This window comes from Gopherus flavomarginatus, chromosome 1, assembly GCF_025201925.1.
Source record: "Gopherus flavomarginatus isolate rGopFla2 chromosome 1, rGopFla2.mat.asm, whole genome shotgun sequence".
Classification (NCBI taxonomy): Eukaryota; Metazoa; Chordata; order Testudines; family Testudinidae; genus Gopherus; species Gopherus flavomarginatus.
In genome coordinates, this window is record NC_066617.1 from 360718630 (window position 1) to 360738970 (window position 20341).

General features: G+C 48.3%; 1 protein-coding gene across 1 annotated transcript in view; it reads right to left on the reverse strand.

The window, feature by feature from the left end:
- Positions 1-20341, reverse strand: part of GDPD5 (glycerophosphodiester phosphodiesterase domain containing 5) — a 347993-nt gene that overhangs the window by 205115 nt on the left and 122537 nt on the right. The window contains exon 3 of the mRNA XM_050930540.1: positions 15616-15790. Within this exon, the coding sequence (XP_050786497.1) occupies positions 15616-15732 (117 nt within the window). The 5' untranslated portion in view covers positions 15733-15790. The remainder of the gene's footprint in view (positions 1-15615; positions 15791-20341) is intronic.

Genomic DNA, 20341 nt, shown 5'->3' on the forward strand with positions numbered 1-20341 from the left:
ACCGGGCTGGGGCAGGTGGCTGGGGGGCAGGTGGCATGAGGGCTCCAGGGTGGGGCTAGAGAGATGAGGGGTCTGGGGTGCAGGAGCGAGCTCCAGGCTGCGGCAGGGGGCTCTGGGCTGAGACAGGGAGTTGGGGCATGGGAGTGGGTGCGGGCTCCAGCTACAGGTTCTGGAGTTGGAGCCAGAGATGAGGGATTTGATTTTCAGGAGAGGGCTCCGGGCTGAGGCAGAGGGTATGGGATTTGGGCTAGGGGGTGCGGGCTCGAGGGTGGGGCCAGAAATGAGGGGTTCAGGGTGCACGAGAGGGATCCTGGCTTGGCAGGGGGTTGGGTGCAGGGGGGTGAGGGCTCTGGGTGGGGCCAGGGTTTGGGGTGGCAGGAGGGGACTCTGAGCTGGGGCAGGGGGTTGGGGTGCAGGAGGAAGTGAGGGCAGTGCTTACCTCAGGCAGCTCCCAGGAATCTGCTGGTATCTCCCTCCGGCTCCTAAGTCGAGGCTCGACCACATGGCTTTCTGCGCTGCCCACGCCTGCAGGCACTGCCCCCTCAGCTCCCACTGACCATGGTTCCTGGCCAATGGGAGCAGCTAAGCTGGCACTGAGGGGAGGGGCAGCACGCAGAGCCTCCATGGCCATCCCTCCAACTAGAAGTTAGAGGGAAATGCCAGCAGCTTCCCGGGAGTTGCATGGAGCCAGATAGGGAACCTGCATGTGGTGCTGACCAGACTTTTAGCGGCCTAGTTAGTGGTGCTGACCAGAGCTGCCAGGATCCCTTTTTTACTGGGTGCTCAGCAACCCTAGAGCCAAGCCACCTTCCCTCTCTTCTCCCCACTTTCCCAGATACCTCAGAAACTTTTCATTACAATCAGGAGTGGTGGAAGCAGGGAGAGACAGCGCTATCAGGAAAGCCTCAATGGAATTAAGAAGCACTTGTGACAGGAGTTAATCCAGACGTAGGCTTTGCTTGGCAGAGCTGCTTGATGTTGACAGGGATCCAGTGGAATTGTTATCAAAGGGCTCCAAATAAAGAAGGGATTATTATGTCTGTTGGAAGCGCTGTTTGGAGAATGGCATTTTGCTGCCCAAGATATTGGGCCCACTCTTACAACCCTGGGTGGCTGAGTGAAATTCTTGTGGCATCTCCTCTGCATCCTGAAGAGGCAGAACCTATATTCTCTCTTGAGCAGATCTGTCAATGCCAACATCCTAGTCTGAGGAGAGGCAGTGCTGCCTAGCAGTTAGAGAGCAGGACTAGGTGTCAAGGCCCTTGGGCTCCATTCCCCACGCTGCCACTGATTCACCTTATAACAGCTTGACTTCCGTGCCTCACTCTGCCCAGCTCTGAGGAGGCCTCCCTCGCAAATGGTGCTCTGAGACTTGCTTGTAACTCAAAGGCCTTTGGAGAACAGCAAACCAAGAGTGAAGTTATTACATTCACTCCAACAGACAAAAAATGTGCCACTAAAAACCATAGTCAATCCCAGCTCCCCAAATAAAGACGTTCAGGGTCAGGGTTCAGCCCTCAAGTTTGGTGGTGCTGACATAGTCACACTGCACTCATAGAAAACAGTGGGGTGTTAGGGGAGAGCTGGAGAGATGGGGAAGAGGTTGGGCTTTTTCCCCAGGTCTGATGGAACAGGCTCTGGCACATGGCACTAAGACTAAGCTGTCCATTGGCTTCTCCACACCCAGCACTAGGAGTCACTTCAGCTGATGCAAACGCATCAGGTTCATGAGTATATCTAGACTGTTTGCCACATCCTACTAAGTGTTGTATCAGGTTGAATCAGCAAAGCTTCATAGTGAGTTTCAATGTCTCCATGTAAAGGTACCAAAAAATATAAAAAAGGGGACACCTCTGAGGCAGGAGCACTATGATCCTAGCTAGAGGCCTTTTGACGCAATCTCTCTGCAATGGCCTGGCTAGCAGACATGTCCCAGCTGCCCTCTGTTGGATGGAATGTCAGACTTCCTTAACCTGCATGATCCATCCTAGTGCAGCAGCACCATGCTCCATGCACAGAGCTGGCTGATTACATGGTGCTGGCTCTCCTTATACCCAACTGCTTCTTCGCTGCAAACTACTAGTGGCCTGTAAACACAACCGGAAATGCGGTCAAAGGAGCCATCTTAGCTACTTCTTGTAAAGGTTGTTGCTATATAAAAGAAACTGGTCAATAGCAATGACTCATTAGATCTGGAGAAGGCAGATACCAGTGGGAGAGAAAAAAGTCCCAGGAAGAAGAGAACGAGGCAGCCAGGCAAAAGGACCAGGAGCAAGCAAGTGTGCTTGGGGGAAAGAGGCTGTCACCATCTGGTAGAGAAGCAGAGGGAAACCAAAGAATACAATACTCAGAGGGGCAAGAAAAAGATCAACTTTTATCCAAAAAGGACACCACACTTCCTGCATGCTAGACAATAGCTTCCAGACACTGCTTCTGTGTGCACGCAGTTATGGTAGTTGCCGGTACATCGAATGCGGATTGTACTGTAATTCAAGTGTTTGAATTACAAGGGCCAGAGATTTCTTCCTGCTATCAGCCATAAAGAGATGTACACTTAGAACATGTAGAACAGCGGATCAGTTAAGTACTTTGCAGCCACAGGATCATTATGCTCTTAGTAATTCCTGACAGGGTCCAGGATTCACAGCACACAGGCTGATTCACCAAGTATAAATACTTAAACTGTATGCAAGGGATTTAAACAACAAAATGTACTAGAGGCTTTGGGACAAACACAGTTCATAAACAGGGGGAACTATGTAAGGGCAGACACAGATTTACATGTCCATAATAAATGTCTCAGTGTTATGACAGCAAAACTAAAGAATGTATCCCATGCCAGAGCACAGAAGCAAACAGGGCTATTATTAAATTGGACTCTCAGCCATTAAAATTCTTGAACTTCTGTTGTTTACATCATTCCCATCTCCAGCCTGAAACTTATGGTCATAAAATAATCAAATTTACTAAGTCAGTATCCAGTATCCAGCCAGACAGGAACTGCAATCCCAGTGAGATGGAGTTCTACACAATTTCATTCTTTAACTTTCAATTTCCCGATGTTTGTGGATTTTCATTGATTCGGAGGCCAGAATGGACCATTGTAATCATCTAGTCTGATCTCCTGTACAACACAGGCTATAGAACTCCAAAGTAATTTCTAGAGCAGATCTTTTAGAAAAACATTCAATCTTGATTTTAAAATTGCCAGTAATAGAGAAACCACCATGATCCTCGGTAAATTGAATAAATGAGTAATGCTACGATTAGTTATGGAGGTCACGGCAGTCACAGATTCCGTGACTTTACCAGACCTCTGTAACTTCTTTGGCTTCAGCTGTCAGCTGCTGAAACCAGGGCAGCAGGAGGGAGTGTGCACACCCCAGCCTTGCAACTGGGGCCATCCTCCCCTGCCCTGCAGCTGGGGTTGGAGCCAGGACTCTACACCCTCACCCCGCAGCCAGGGCCACAGACTCCTGCCCTGTTGCAGGGGTTGCAGCTGGGGTCATGTGCCCCTACCCCACAGCAGAGGCTGCAGCAGGAGCCATGCACCCCTTTGTGTCTGGGGTTGGAGCTGGGACTACGTGGCCCTGCCCAGCAGCTACAGCCAGCTCCATAGTGGGAGCTGTAACCCCACTCCCAGTGGCTGCATGCCCCCACAGAGGCTGTCATCCCCTCACCTCCCCCCATGGCAGGGGGCTTGGCCTGTCAGTCCCCTCCACCCCCAGTACTCCAGCTGTCATTCTTCCTTCCCCCTACCTTGCCCTGCCCCCGGTTATTTTTAGTGAAGTCGCAGGCAGGTCACAGGCTGCTGTGAATTTTTGTTTATTGACCATGACCTCTCCATGACTTTTACTAAAAGTAACCCTGACAAAATCTTAGCCTTACCAATGAGCAATTACTCTCTCAGTTAAAAATGTCTGCCTTCTTTACAGCCAGAATTTCTCTAGGCCCAATGGCTGGAAGCTGAAAAACATTATACCTTTCTCCACTAGACTGAAGAACAGATTATAAAATATTTGTTCCCCACATAGATACTCAGACTAATCAAGTCACCCCAACCTTCCCTCTGCTAAGATAAGTAGATTCAGGTCCTTGAGTCTATCACTATAAGGCAGGTTTTCTAATCCTTTAATCGTTGTTGTTGCTTTTCTCTGGACCCTCTCCAATTTATCAACATCCTTCTTGAATTGCAGACACCAGAACTGGACAGAGTATTTCAGCAGCAATCGCACCAGTGCCAAATAGATGGAAAATAAACCTCTCTGATCCTACTCGAGATTCCCATTTATGCATCCCAGGGTCACATTAGCTCTTTTGGCCATAGCATCACGGCGGGAGCTCATCTTTAGTTTAGTTTAGAGTGCTATCCATTACCACAAATCTTTTTCACCGTCACGGCTTCCCAGGATGGAGTTCCCCATCCTCTAAGTAAGGCCTATATTCTTTGTTCATAGAGGTACACATTTAGCCACATAAAAACTTGTGCACAGTTTACCAACCAATCCAGGTTGCTTTGAATCAGTGACCTGTCCTCTGTGTTATTTATCACTCTCCCAATTGTTGGGTCATCTTCAAACTTTATCAGTGACGGTCATTGACAAAAACATTAAATAGAGGAGGACCAAGATCCCTGCAGGACGCCACTGGAAACACACTCATTTGATGACGATTCCCCATGTAGCCATCATTTAGTCCATTTTTAATCATTTAATGTGTTCCATGTTAATTTTAGAACATTCCAGTTTTTTAATCAAAATGTCTTGTGCTACCAAGTCAAACCCCTTATAAAACTCAAAGTATAAGACATCAACACCTTTACCTTTATGAATGAATCATGTAATCTCATTAAAAAAAGGTATCAAATTAGTTTGACAGGATCTATTTTACACAAACCCATGCTGATTTGCATTAACATTACACTCCCTTTATTCTGTAGGAATCGACTCCTGTTTCAGCTGCGCCACCATCTTGACAGCAACTGACGTCAAGCTGACAGGCCTATAGTTATTACAGTCATTTCATTTACCTTTCTTTAAAATTAGCACAATAGCATTTTTCCAGTCTTCTGAAATTTCCCATGCTCCAAGACTTAATAAAAAAAATCAATATTAGCAATCCAACACACTCCTCAGCCAGCTCTTTTAAAACTCTTGGATGCCATTTATCTGGACATGCTGATTTAAAAATGTCTAACTTTAGTAGCTTCGGTTTAACATCCACCAGAGATTCTAGCAGAATGGAAAGAGAGCTATCACCATATGATTATTCTATATCCTCATCTATTTTTCCCCCAATATACATCAAATATTTATTGATCACTCTGTCTTTTCTGCATTATTACTGATAATTCTAGCATTTCCATTCATTATGGGAGCAATACCATTGTCTTAATTCTTTTTGTTCCTAATATATTTAAAAAACTCATTATTACCCTTAACTCTGCTGGCCATAGATTCCCCTTGTGTCTTTCACCTTCCATTATCAATTTTATACAACTCCTAATTTTTTATTTATGTTCCTTACTAGAAGCTTCCCCTTTCTTCTATTACTTTTATTTTATTTTTTATAGCTGCTGTCACCTCCCCTCTAATCCAGGTCGGATTTTAACCAGCACAGCCTTTCCTCAGTTGTGGGAATGGGGCATTTAGTAAGGTGTTTTAATACGATTTCTAATCATCATTCACATTTTTCTGATTAAAAATTCCTTCCTCCCAGAGGATCTGGCTCATAAAAGTATTTTCAGCTTTGTGAAACTGGCCCTATTAAAGCAGAGGGGGAGAGAGAGAGAGAGAGATTGCACATTATTAATGTGATCTCACTTTGATTTTGTGGACTTGTGGACTTCTCCAAACATTATAAATGTAATCAAGTCATGATCACTTGCCTAAGCTACCATTAATTTTTCAAGTTCTGTAATCAGTTCCTCTATATGTTAGTACAAGGTTTAACAAAAAGCTCCCACATGTTGGCTGCAACAGTTTCAAAACATTATATATGACAATTTCTTGACTCAAATTCCAAGAATGTTTTGGTACTGGCAGCCTGAGACTTCCAGTATATGTCACTCAGACTGAAGTCTTCTGTGATCACACAGCTTATTTTCCCTACACATTATAGATAGATGCATAAGGAAAAGATCATCCTTTTCCTACTGTGTGATTTGGTGGTCTGTGGCAGACACCAATTAACATTCCATCTTGTGCTTTACCTGTTAGGACATTGGATTCATAAGCATTCAAACCCATTTACTTCTGAGTTATCAGTGACTCAAACAGGCAATGCCATTTTTGACAGAGTGCCACTTCCTTCCCCTTTATACCTTCAAACCTTCCTAAAAATCAGTGGTAATAAGCTATTTAACATTCCATTTGTGTAAATCATCCACCAAGTTTCAGTATGACCAGTTAGATTGAATTTAAGCTCATAAATGAGCCATTCCAGTTTCTCTTGTTCGTTACCTTGGCTCCCAGCACTGCCATGCAGGCAATTCAAGCATTTAGTCTCTTCGTGTCCTTTGGTTCCTTGATTTGTTCTCAATATGCTGATTGCTCATATCTTCCCCCTTTTTCCTCTCCCCTTTTGTTATCAGTTTAACCCCCTGCATGACCATGCTCGCCAGCCTGTCCCCAAGGAGATTAGTCCCATTCCACTGAGGTGGAGGTCACCCAAACTCCTAGAAGGCCAATGCTGCACAAAACCCAAACCCCCTACCCTATACCAGCACATCTTGATTTTAAAGAGATGCGCTCAGGTTATTTCCTTTCCTCCACTACATGGATTGTGTTTTTCCCTGTGGATTTCAGCTGTGTTTGACAGGTACGTGGAGGGTTACGTTATTTTGTTTATAGCTCCTTTCAATCCAAAAAACACCAAGCCTGTTTAACACATGCATGCACAATACAGCTAGAGGAAGGAGAAGTGTTTTTCCCCCCAGAATAACTGGGAAAATTCCTAGAAGTGCCATAAAGTCTAATGCCCCTACATAGCGGACAGGACCTCTGGGATTAAGGTCTTATCTAAAAGACTCATCCAGTGTCAACCACTGGATTGTCTTCTCTTAGGATTTCGGACAGCTGGGATTGAAATCCACTGACTTGGATGCTTATTACAACTATCCAGCCTTTCTGACACTGCACACTTGGGTTGGATATATCACAAAGACAGACAATTTCCTGGTTTTGGTGGCCTAATACGGTATTTCAGCACTTCCACTTCTAGCCAATAGCCAGAATTGCAGAGGTAGGTAAAAGTGAAAAGCGATGAGAGAAGAGTATTTAACCCAGTAGCTAGCACGGGACATTTGGACAGGCCTTGACTTCGGATGAGCGGGCAATGATGGGAGACTGGGAGTGAGGGGCAAGAGGGATGCGGGGGCCCGCCTCCGCACATGCCCTCTAGCCAGCCTTGCAGGGGGCAATGGACACTCTGGTCAGGGGCCCCCCGGGGCCCACGTGCGCACCCGGCTCCAGGAGGAGATGCTACCCTCCAGCGCGCATGGCTCCCGATACCTGGCCCCATCGCACCACTCCATGCCAGGCCCAGCCCCATGAGGCAGCAGGCCTATATTTTCTGATGATCACCGCCACCGGGCCAGGTGACCACCTCTTCCCGCTGTGATGTGTGTGCGCGCAACACACTCATCAGGAGCTCCGCTTCTATGCCATGGTTGGGCCAAGGGGGGGGGGTTAGCGAGGTGGTTACCCACTGCTGCCCTGCGGGGCTTGAAACAGCCCAGGAGAGGGCTGGGGCTGGGTCAAGAAGCCTGGGCTGACTGGGGAAAGTAGGCTCAGCTGTGGCCCAATCAGGCCCAGCTGGCCCCTATAACAGGCTGTGAGCCAGAAGCCCAGTAAGTCTCCCTCTGCTTGGAGAGGGAGAAGGGCCTGGCTGCAGGGTCCTAAGCAAGATACCTAGATTGGGAGCAGGGCTGGGGAAGGGACAGAGGAGCTGGGAGCTCCGGCCTGGAAAGCCCCAGGCTGCAGGCCTGACTATAGGCCGAATAGGTGCAAGGTTGCAACAGGATAGCCCACGGGGGTAGGCAGAGGCAGCAGGTCCGAACCCCTTTGCCTGTGATGAGTGGCTTCTACTGCAGTCCGCCCCAGTGAATGGGGGCTAGATCGAGACTGGGCAGTAGCCAAAACTGAGGCAAAGTGGGGACAGCGGGTGGTGGTTCCTTGAGGGGGAGACCCAGAACTGTGGGGGTACTTCCAGGGGGCAGCGCCCAGTTAAAGGGGCACCGGGGGGGGACGGACACGGGGGACAGCAGTGGCAGCGAGACACCGGCCTGAAGAGGGCACTCTGGAGGCTGGATGCTAATTCCCAAGGACAATCAGCAGGAGGTGCCGCCAGGTGAATCTGTGCACGGTTACAAGGGGGTGTGCACCCAGCATGCAGCATCCTCCAGGTCTGGGCTGGGGCCAGAGGAGAGATGCGGCTGGGAGGTGGGCCTGGATGCTAAGTGGGTGGGCCACGGCCCACCCAGGCCCACTCACAGCTACACCAACCCATAGCAACTGGTTTAACCTTATATTTTTCAAACCACACAAGTTTCAGTTGGCATTTGAGTGGCGATTTAGAGGATTTGTCTTCCCCACAACCCAAGAAGCTGGTCACCAAACTCCATTAGATATTTTAAAATTACTGAGATGCAACCGACCTCTAAAACAGCTGGTTTATTTTTGCTACATGGATTGCCAAGAAATTACTGATTACACTTGGATTTTGTGGACTTCTCCAAACAAAAATTCTTCTCCCAGGGATGAGACTTGAGGCACTCAGACGCAATGATTACAGGAGCAATAGAACCACATTACAGTGAACAGAACAGACTCTGAACATGTTTGTCGTCTTATACGTGTTCACTTCCCTTGCACAACAGCAAAGGAGCAGTGCCTTCTACTTTACGTCAGAGTGAGATGCCTGCTTTACACCAGCGTGAAAAGAGAATCAAACCCTCTAATCCCACATTTCATCCCCAGTGGATTTTTAAAAAGACTTAAGCTGCAGCAGAATCTGAACTACAGTACTGCCAGTGAATGCTGCTGTAAGACTAATACCCAGCATCAGGTCAGTTAAGATAAAAACCTGTGAGCTACGTTTAGACCACACATTTATACCCTGCAATTGGAAAGGCTGCTCCCTGGGTGTTTTATTGCTAGGAATCCATCAACTGGAGAGTTTGGTCTGGTGACTACCTACAGAAATTGCTATTGCTGCATTAGATCTTTCAAAGCACAAATGGCAACTATATGCCAAATGGAGTTTGTACTGGTTCCTCACGCCTCTAGGGCTGCAAATCATATGCTGGAGCAGGATGTCTCATTAAGATGAAGCACTGATCTAATCAGAACTTCCTTATTCGAGTACCTTCTGACAAAGCTGTCCCTAAATCATTTGTTTCATGCCAAGTGGGACACTAGCAGGAATAATGCGAGAACACAAGCAAAATTGTTTCCTTTTTATGAAGACTCCAATTAATATTTTAAAAGCATGAAAGGCAAATCTCGCCAGCAGGTTAGGAAAACCGCACTTAACAGAAAAGGAGCTGCAAGTCTTGCAGCTGCTACTCAGCCGTCAAAATTAATACAAAAAGGAAATCAAATGTGCAAGATGCATGCGGCCTTTTTTCCTTCAAAAGGTTATAGAAGGGTAAGAGACGATTACAATTTCATGCCGCTCTCTAACAAAAATGTAGCACTCAAGCTTACAATTAAAATTCTCATTTTCATATAAATCTTCCACACAGCAGGAAGCCTGAGCTGTATTGTTATAAGTTATAAGGGTGGGGGAAGGTGACTTTAAAACCTTGGCTCTTCACTAGGAACTCGATCCACATGGACTTCACTGGAGATCTCCAGGGTGTTCTAGCCTTCCGGCCTGTATCCACACCAGCCAAGCAGGCTGCATTTCACAATGGCACTCCCTCCCACAACTGCTGTTGAAAGCTGTTTTTCTGCTTGTCTGCACAGGGTAAGTAGACTTCACCGTCCCATGCAGCAATCCATGGTGGTTTTAGAGTACAACAAAGTGTCAAATGCACCTTGCTACAGTGACTGAGTTCATTGTCCATATCAATATGGCTACCGTTTAAACACGGTCGAAGGTGGACGCAGCAGGTAGTCTGATTCCGATTGTTGAATGCTGCTCTCTGTGAGCGTGGGCACAGCTTAGCAGTACCCCAACCACCACACAATAATTTATACTGAAAACAGAGGAGAGTCCTAAGCGTAGCTGAGGGTGTAACTGCCACCAGCAGCCGCTGTCTCCTTGCAACTACAGGGCAAGGACAGAACTGCACCAACTACAGATTTTCATAGAGGGCAGCCGTACCGAATAATTTTTTACTCATCAGGCAATGAGGATACAGGCACAGACAAATGTCATAGTTGGATGTACATTGTTTTGAAATGATTAACATATGTACATTGCTATCCTTAATTAAGTGCAAGGCTTTGGAATCCTGGCTAGTTGCCAAAAATGCCCATGGCGTCAAGGAGTCTGGGCACCCAGAACATCAAATCAATAGTTAGAGTTCACTGTACTAGGACTACTCCTTAGCTCTGGACCACCATCACCTTAGTAGCAAATGCCCAAGTAATATCCACTATTTGAGCTTTGGTTCACATCCACCCACCTGCACAAAATTTCAGTGATTAAACAGATTTAGGGCAAATTCAGTCATTACTTCGTATGTTTAAATATTCAGGAACAGGTTCTCCTACCCTTACTCAGCATCAGTAACATCCTGCTCCTCAGGTGATGCAATTAAAGTCAGAGGAGCTACTTGCAGAGCAAGGTACCAGCACGAAAGAAAAACTATTCTAATGCTTCAGGGAGCAGATTACCACTTCCAAATTATTTCTGTATTCCTGATACTCGAGTGCTCTCTGACAGCAACTTGGCATGGTGTGATGTACGGGAAGCCTGTGTCCCATCACCCTCTGGTGAAAGGTCCACCCAGCAGATAAAGGTACCTGCCACTTTCACCGCCACAACCTGCAGGAGGTTTCTTTTTGCTAACGTGACTGAGACGTCTCTTTTTGAAGCTGAAAATCAAAAGGTTCCAGTCCAGCTCTGCTTATGTGCACACATTGGTAGGTATATCTGTTCTCTGTGCCACATGGATGCCCTATGGCAGGAAGAGGAATGAAAGCTGAGGAAGAATGGACAGAGAGGATGCAAGAACAAAGCCTAGGAAAAAATACTCAAGAACCAAATCAAAAGCAGGGAGGTACACCAGCCTCTACTTTTTATTTATTTTTAAGTGTTGTGACAATGCTTCATTCTAGGCATTAACATCTGTCTATTTATTTTCTTCTACAATAGTACAGGATTTTCAGGAAGACTACAAATAAGGCCTCTCAGAATCTCAGTTTAGTCTGGTCCTACCTAACTTTGTTTAACTCACTAACTCTTTCCCTTCTTGCTCACTACTTCAAGCTCTGAGACTCTGTACGGACAAGCAGAGCAAAATTAGCTGAACCATGCAGTGCAGTTAAGGTTGCCAACACCTCTCTTACCTCTCAGAGAACTGATGCCCATGTGGGAGGACGTAAAAAGTCTAGTGCAAACAGCTTTACACCGTGTATTACATTTCTTCAGCATAACTGTAGAATCATGATTCAATCTTGTGGATGACAATTTATGGCAACAAAACCAAGATGAGTGCAAGACAGAGCGAGTTTCACTTGAAAATTAGGACTGCGTGTACCCCCTCTCTCTTGAACAGTATCCTTACTACCAATCTTTAGCTACTAAATTTCGCGTTCTAGCTAATAGGTTTCTCTATTTTTAAAGCCCTTCTTAAAGGGTGTGAACAGCTAACTTAACTCTACTCCGCCACTGGACACAATTCATAATCAAGCATTTTGGCAAAAGCCTTTTAGTCCAGTGTAGTAGTTCTACTTAACACTGTATTTCTCAACATTCTGACCCAGTTTCCTGGTCATGTTTTAAATGCTTTTAACAACAGTTGCTACAGCAAAACTCTGAGCACTGAGAAACAAACAAGATCTCCTAGAGGGGAGGAGTTGAGCATATCAGTTTGTTCAAAGCTTTTTTTAGGCCCAGTGTAGATTTGTTTTTGAAGTAGTATGTACTAGAAACTGTACAATGGTGAAATGAGCGATGCAACAATACCTGATCTAAGGAGTAAGATATATTTAGTGCTGTCCAGAGAGTTGGAATAAAGAGGCATTTGTAACGTACAAGCATTCAGACTTTTCACACTTTGCTGCAAGTGGATTTAGTGCTCATGAAGGTGCCACATGGACAGTTCGAGATTTTCTTTATCCATAAAACAGGTGCAGCACTAGCAGCAGTATAAGCTTCACCACATACCTCTGTCAAAATACCTAACCTCCACCCTGGTAGGGCTGGAAATCCCCTCTGTAACAAGGGAATAGTCTGGTTTCCATAGCCTGTTCAGTCCCAGCTAGTGCTCACTGTTCTGCTTTCCTCCAAGAACAATGAAACCACTCAACACCTTCCGCAGCCTAACTGAAGAAACTCAGCACTGTCTGTGGTATGCATCTCAGAGCTGGCCGCTCCAGAAAGCAAAAATGCACTTGAGGTTTGAAGTACCCAAGACTGAGGATGCTAATAATAAATAAAACATTATGAATATGTCACTCTTATCAATAGATCTCAAAGAACTTAGGGCTTGTCTACATCACAAAGTTGCAGCGCTGGTGAGGGGGTTACAGCGCTGCAACTTAGGAGGTGTACACATCTGCAGGGCATCACCAGCGCTGCAACTCCCTGTTTGCAGCGCTGGTCGTACTCCCGTTTTGTCTCGGGTGTAGAGGATCCAGCGCTGGTGATCCAGCGCTGGTAATCAAGTGTAGACACTTACCAGCGCTTTTCTTGACCACCGTGGAATAAGCAGGTATCCCAGCATACCTGAGGAAGCCTCTCTGGTAATCAAGCAGGTCTCCTTCCCTGGTTTGCTCTCGCGTTCCCCGAACCCCCGAGCAAGCAGGTCTCCTTCCCTGCGGTTTGCTCTCGCGTTCCCCGAACCCCCGAGCAAGCAGGTCTCCTTCCCTGCGGTTTGCTCTCGCGTTCCCCGAACCCCCGTGCAAGCAGGTCTCCTTCCCTGCAGTTTGCTCTCGCGTTCCCCGAACCCCCGAGCAAGCAGGTCTCCTTCCCTGCAGTTTGCAGGGGGGTTCGGGGAACGCGAGAGCAAACCGCGGGGAAGCTGGTCTCCTTCCCCGGTTTGCTCTCCCGTTCCCCGAACCCCTGTGCAAGCAGGTCTCCTTCCCTGCGGTTTGCAGGGGGGTTCGGGGAACGCGAGAGCAAACCGTGGGGAAGCTGGTCTCCTTCCCCGGTTTGCTCTCCCGTTCCCCGAACCCCCCTTGAAGCCGCCCAACAGCACTGCAGTGTGGCCACATCTAACACCACTTGCAGCGCTGGTTGCTGTAAGTGTGGCCACTCTGCAGCGCTGGCCCTATACTAATACAGCTGTAACAACCAGCGCTGCAAAATTGTAGATGTAGACATACCCTTAATGAAGAAGATTGGTATTATCATCCCTCATTGCACAAAGGAGGTAACTAATGGAGGCAGAGAGATTACTCCTGGGGGAATTGGCACTGCCTGTGCACAGAATTCATGTTCCCCCGCAGAAAAATGACTTTCTGACAGGGAAGCTGCCAGAGCAGTCAGGCACCACTCCCTAGCTGCACAGGTACATTGTTTCAGGCACCTGGAGCAGACGGAGAGGTAAATCACTGCAGGGCTGGAGACACCCCAGCCAGTGGCTCCTGCCCTGAGCCAGGATCAGTTTTAAGTCCCATACCCAGAAACCTCCCCCAGCTGCAGGAAGCTCAATATCCTCTCCAGCTTCCTGCCCCCATCACTCCTGAACTGTTGGGGGAGGGGTCACTGTACAGGGAGCTGCTCCCCCATCCACCCAAGCCCCATGTATCTGTGCACGCACATACCCAAATATCCCTGCCAAGCCTCACCCTGTACACTCAGAACCCCCCCCCCCAGCCCTCCATACCCGAACCCCACCCCACTGAACCTCAACCCCTACCATCAGGAGCTGCCCTGCACCCAGATCCCCTGCCTCCAGAGCTCCATCCCTGCACCCAGACCACCCCCCACTGAGCTCCCTGCATTTAACCCCCCACCCTGATGAGCCTCACCCCCGGACAACCCTGAGGCCCCACATCCAGACCCCTCCACCACTGACCCCCAACTAGCTGCACCCAGACCCACTCCCCACCAAGCCCCACTCCCCCAGCACCCAGACCGCCCTGTGAGACCCCCACACCCATACCCTTCGGCTGAGACCCAACCACTTTCACCTGGAAGCCCCTGCAGAGTCCCTTGCACCTGCCCCCCACCCCCAACGAGCCTCTGTGCATCCAGATCCCCTCCACACCTAGACCCCCCCACTGAGCTGCCTGCACCCAGATTGTCCCAGACAGAATCCTCTCACCTAGGGTGACCAGACGTCCTGATATTATCGGGACTGTCCCGATATTTGCTTGTTTGTCCCGCGTCCCGACCAGTGTTAGGTCAGGACACTGGACAAACAAGCAAAGGCTCCGGAGCCCGGAAGGGCTCGCGCCCTACTCCGCCCCGACTCCGCCCCCACCTTCCCCCATTGGATCCCTCCCCAAATCCCCACCCCCTCACTGCCCCATTGGCTCCCTCCCCAAATCCCCCCCTCTTGCCAAGCACGCCGTGCCCAGGAGACGCAGAGGAGCACAGGGCCGGGGTGAGTGTGAGTCCGACCTGGCCCCGAGAAGGCAGGACTCGGGCACGGTACCTGGAGGGAGAGTAGGGGGCAGCCCGCGGGGCAAGGCGGCGGCTGTTCTCCCCACCTGGGCAGCAGGACTCGGGAGCTGCCGCTGCTGCAGCTCCCACTGCTGTGGGGGGAGGAAGTGGCCAAGCACATGGCACTCGGCGCCTGCGGCTTTGGCGCCTGGGCCCGAACCCGGGCCTGCTGCTGGGACCCAGCAGCGCGCACGCTGCATCCAGCCCCTGGCCAGTCGCGTCTGGGCTGGCTGCCCAGCTGGTGCAATCCCACGGCGGAGGCATCAGCAGCCCAGCCCCGTTGGTTCCCCTGCGGGACCCGACCGGGATGGGGGCGCTGGGACCTGCTGCCCCCACTCCGGGGCAGCCCACGGGATTGCACCAGCTGGGCAGCCAGCCCAGAAGCAACTGGCCAGGGGCTGGGCGCGCACAGCCTGCGCGCTGGGTCCCCGCAGCAGGCCCGGGGGGTTCGTGGGCGCCAGAGCCGCCATCCTGACAAGCTGACAAGGGCCATGTAATTCACAAGCCTGAAGACTGAAAACAGGGATACACACATCCTCTTCTGCCACAGCAACAAAGGGTGAGGAATGCTAATGGTTTTAGTTAAAAACGCATGCAGCCTTTAACTCAAAGAAATCCCAAGGACATTGGGGCCAGTAATTTCTATTCTTCACTTCAGTAACATATAAAGCAGCCAGGCTGCATAGCACCAGAGCTATTGAGAGCACTTTTTTAAACTGAAGCCTAATTTCACATGCAAGGCCAGCCTCCAGGTGCTCTATGCCTGACTATCCATTCAAAAAATTAATATGAACAAGGGAGGCATAGGGGAGGAGACAATCCATTACCAACCTTTGTGGTGTCATCATGTGACCGCTGGTACCGTTTCCAACGGCAGCCATAGATCCCAGTCAGGCATGACAAACACAACTGCGGCTCGTAGTACTGTAGTGGTTGGTGTTTAACCATGCTCTTTCCAGCTCTTCAGTAGCACGCTATCAGAAATCCATCAGGCCGTGGGAGCGCCCTGAAAAGAGAGAAGAGAGGGAAGGTGTGACATCAGAGATCTTTTAAAATGGATGGAAATGGCGGCAGCGGAACGTGGTTCGTAGTAGGAACTGGAGAATGGTCATCAGGATTCCTGGGTTGTATTCCCAGCTTTGCCAGGATCTTGGGCAAACTGTCAAACTCTGTTAAAGTTTATATTTGAAAAATGTCTACTTGTGGTGCTGACACTACACTGAATGAAGTGATGACAAGTCAATAAGACTACTGTTTACTTTTTGCACTACTCACAGCCTGGACAATTAAATCGCTTTATATTTTAATATTAAGGTCCAGATCCTCAGCTGGTACAAGCCTACGTCACTCGACTGAAAATGGAACTAAAGATGCGGATCTGGCCCCAAGTATTTAGTGGTGTCTGGAAAGCAAGCCAAGTTCGGGTTTGAGGCGGTCTCTTGCTTCCTACACTGGGGAGTCAGAGAGGCAGCGTTCTCAGGAGTGCACTGCATGTCCCTCCCAATCCACTCCAACCAGTGCTTTGAATGGTGCTGCCAGGGCCTTGCAGCTAGCTGAGGGCCCTTCCCATCACAGACACCCATTCTCTCCCCAAAAAGGATTTACGCATTAAGTGCCCAAAAAGTTGCATATACTCAACTACCATTACCGTGACACACTTAAAGGGCTACTTTTCCCTGTCCCTCCTAGCCTCCTCCACCCAGAAACCCATGGGAACTCAGGCAATGTGTTCTGCTGAGTTCCACTGCATATCTTGAGAAACATTCTGTAACTAACATGGCATAGAATCAGTGTCGTATGTCACAAAGCTATTGTTTATTATTTATACACTTGCTTTCATCTCAGCTGAGATCTGTAGCTGACATCCTTAGTTATCCAATGGATTTTACTATTACAAAAATCAGCATTAGCAAAAGGGAACCTATGATTTACTGCCTGCACAATTGACATGGACTCTTGGAAACCTGGCATATTGGACACAACTACTGTTTGGTGGTAGGAATTGTGGTGCTCTCCATTCCCTTCCCACACCTCATACCAATCCCCCTCACTCACATTTGAGTATTTTCTATGGGGACAGTAAATCTTTATGTAAGGCCAACAGATCCTGGTCATTGGTGGGTAGGATCGAACCTGGGACCTTAGCTTAGTGTATGATTGTCTGCTCCAGGAGCTAAAAGCCACATGGCTCATAGCTGAGGGTGTAGCAGACTCAATCTCTAGATCAGTGGTCTCCAAACTTTTCAGGGTCATGCCCCCCCCCTTACCAATGTCCACACACACACACCCGAGCCGGTACCAGGAGCAGCTCTCGGGGAGGGGGGGGGAGCACATTGACAGGGGTAAGAGGTCAGAGCCACAACTCGGCTGCAGTCAAAGCCGAGGCTGGGGGCCGGGCCAGGACCCGGGACCACAGCCAGAGCAGAGCTGGGAGCGGAGCAGGGCTGGGTGGTGCTTCCTCCCCACCCCTCAATGGGGCTGGCCCAGCCCCCCCCCCCCCACGTTCCTCTGTGCCCCCCTAAGGGGGGCATATCACACAGTTCAGGGACCTCTTCTCTAGATGATCTAGGTGCCACCAGAGGGGACAGAGTGCCAGACCAAACAGGCAGGGTTACACCTAGAGAACTCCCCATCCCGTAACTGCTGTGCTTCCTTTCACCCTGGATCCCATGTGTTCAGTTCTGGACATTTCCAGTGGAGTGTCCAGTGTTTGGCACCTCCACTGGTATTGGAGACAGCAGGTCCATCTAGCCCAGCATCTTGTCTTCCGACAGTGGCCAATGCCAGGTGCCCCAGAGGGAATGAACAGAACAGGTAATCACGAAGTGATCCATCCCCCGTCGCCCATTCCCAGCTTCTGGCAAACAGAGGATAGGGACACCATCCCTGCCCATTCTGGCTAACAGCCATTGATGGACCTATCCTCCATGAGCTTATCTAGTTCTATTTTGAACCCTGTTATAGCCTTGGTGTTCACAACATCGTCTGGCTAGGAGTTCCAAAATCTGACTGTGCGCTGTGTGGAAAAAAAAAAAATACTTCCTTTTGTTTGAAACCTGCTGCCTATTAATTTCATTTGGTGGCCCCTAGTTCTTGTGTTATGAGGAGGAGTAAATAACACTTCCTTGTTCACTTTCTCCAAGCCAGTCATGATTTTATAGACCTCCATCATATCCCCCCTTAGTCCTCTCTTTTCCAAGCTGCAAAGTCCCAGTTTTATTAATCTTTCCTCATATGGAAGCTGTTCCATACCTCTAATAATTTTTGTTGCCCTTTTCTGTACCTTTTCCAATTCCAGTACATCTCTTTTGAGATGGGGTGATCACATCTGCATGCAGTATTCAAGATGTGGGTGTACTATGGATTTATATAGAGGCAATATGATATCTTATTATCTCTCTCTTTCTTAATGATTCCTAACATTCTGTTCACTTCTTTGACAGCCGCTGCACATTGAGAGGATGTTTTAAGAGAACGATCCACAATGACTCCAAGATCTCTTTATTGAGTGGTAACAGCTAATTTAGACCCCATCATTTTATACGCATAGTTGGGATTATGTTTTCCAATGTGGATTACTCTACATTTATTGACTGTCATCTGCCATTTTGTTGCCCAGTCACCCAGTTGAGAGATCCTTTTGTAGTTCTTTGAAGTCTGCTTGGGACTTCACTATTGTGAGTAGTTTTGTACCATCTGCAAATTTTGCCACCTCACTATTTTACCCCTTTTTCCAGATCATTTATGAATATGTTGAATAGGACTGGTCCCAGTACAGAGTCCCGCGGGACACCACTATTTACCTCTCTCCATTCTGAAAACGGACCATTTATTCCTACCCTTTGTTTCCTATCTTTTAGGCAGTTACCAATCCATGAGAGAACCTTCTCTCTTATCTCAGGACAGCTTACTTTGCTTAAGAGCCTTTGGTGAGGGTCCTTGTCAAAGGCTATCTGAAATTCTATGTACAGTATATTCACTGGATCCCCCTTACTCACATGATAGCACAGAGTTAAAGATAGCACGGAGAGAACAGGATGCTGATGCTTTTTATTTAAAGTCAGGCTAATCCTAGGTTGGGGGAAATTACCCCCTTCCATGGATTACACATCGTGCCACACAGCCAGAGTTTCAAGCCTGCCAGACTTTAGACACACAGTGCAAGCAGCATATTAGCACAGTCCACTTCAGCAATGTGCCTCCCTTTTCTTTCATACACCTGGCATCTCAATCCTCATATTAAATCTCTCTGTACAGGTCCCAGCAGCTGTTTAGAGCCATAATCCAGGCAGATAACACAGGAACTAGCAGTAGCTGCCACTTCAACCCAAATAATGGTTTCTACCCACTCCAGATTGCCAGAGGTTTTTATATGTCCCCAGGGATGGGGCACAGAGTCCAGACCATTTCAGATTGGACACAAGGGTTATTTCTTGCCCATTTGTCATCAGCTCTCACAATCACCACTGGGCTTTCTACCATGTGGCCTCCAAGCCTGGTCCTGGACTCTGAGAGCTCATCCACAAGGTCACCTCCTTTGGTGGAATTTAACCCTTTCTTACAGGCCGCCTCCTGCTGTGCTGCTTACAGAATGTTGTTTTGGGTACAAGCTGCCTGTTCTCCTTCCTCTAAATGTCTCTCTACATGTCTGCCTGTCCTTAAACAAGACCTTCCTTGAGAAGGGACTGGCCCATCTGACAGGTTTGGAACACATCCAGCATGCTGTGCGGAGGCACTCCCATACGTTTGGCACCAAGACGCCTCAGACCAGGATCAAGGCCCCATAGCATTAGATGCCATTCAAGAGACATACAAAATACATGATCTTTGCCCCAAAGAGCTTGCAATCCAAGACAAGTGACGTGCAGGGCCATGGGTAGCATAGGCTGGAAAATAATTTCCAGTTGGTGAAACAGGGAGGTTTCAGAAATTGTTTTCATTCTGATGCGGAACAAAAAGGAGACCTTTTAGAATTTCACAAAAAATGGAGTGCCCCCTCCCTCCAACTGAGCCCCCAATAACAAATAGCCTCATGCCTAGGGCGCTCACCTGCCATGTGGGAGATCCAGGTTAAAGTGGCTGCTCCAAAGCAGGCAGGACTTGAAGCTGGGAGTCTGCTCTAGCCATGAGGCTATTCTGTGGTGGGACCTTTCCTGCTCGTAGTGGCATTTTCTGACAGGAAGACACTTCATCAAAAAAATTCCCAAATCAAAATACTCACGCACACAGGCTTTATATCCATTTCCATTATACGAACATATTGTCCCAGGAACTCCTCCCACCTCCTTAAGAAGTTATTCTCAAGTAATGGAGACCAGTACATCCTGGGATGGGTCTTTGGGTCTTTTAGGACCTAGTTCCATGAGGTACTTTGGAGTCTATAGTTATCAGTAAGGCTACGATTTTATCACAGAGGTAGTGGAAGTCACAGAATTTGTGACTTCTGAAGACCTCCAAGAGTTCAGCTCATATGATATTTTCTTATCTTATCTCTCTCTTTTTTAATGATTCCTAACATTCTGTTCACTTCTTTGACAGCCGCTGCACATTGAGAGGA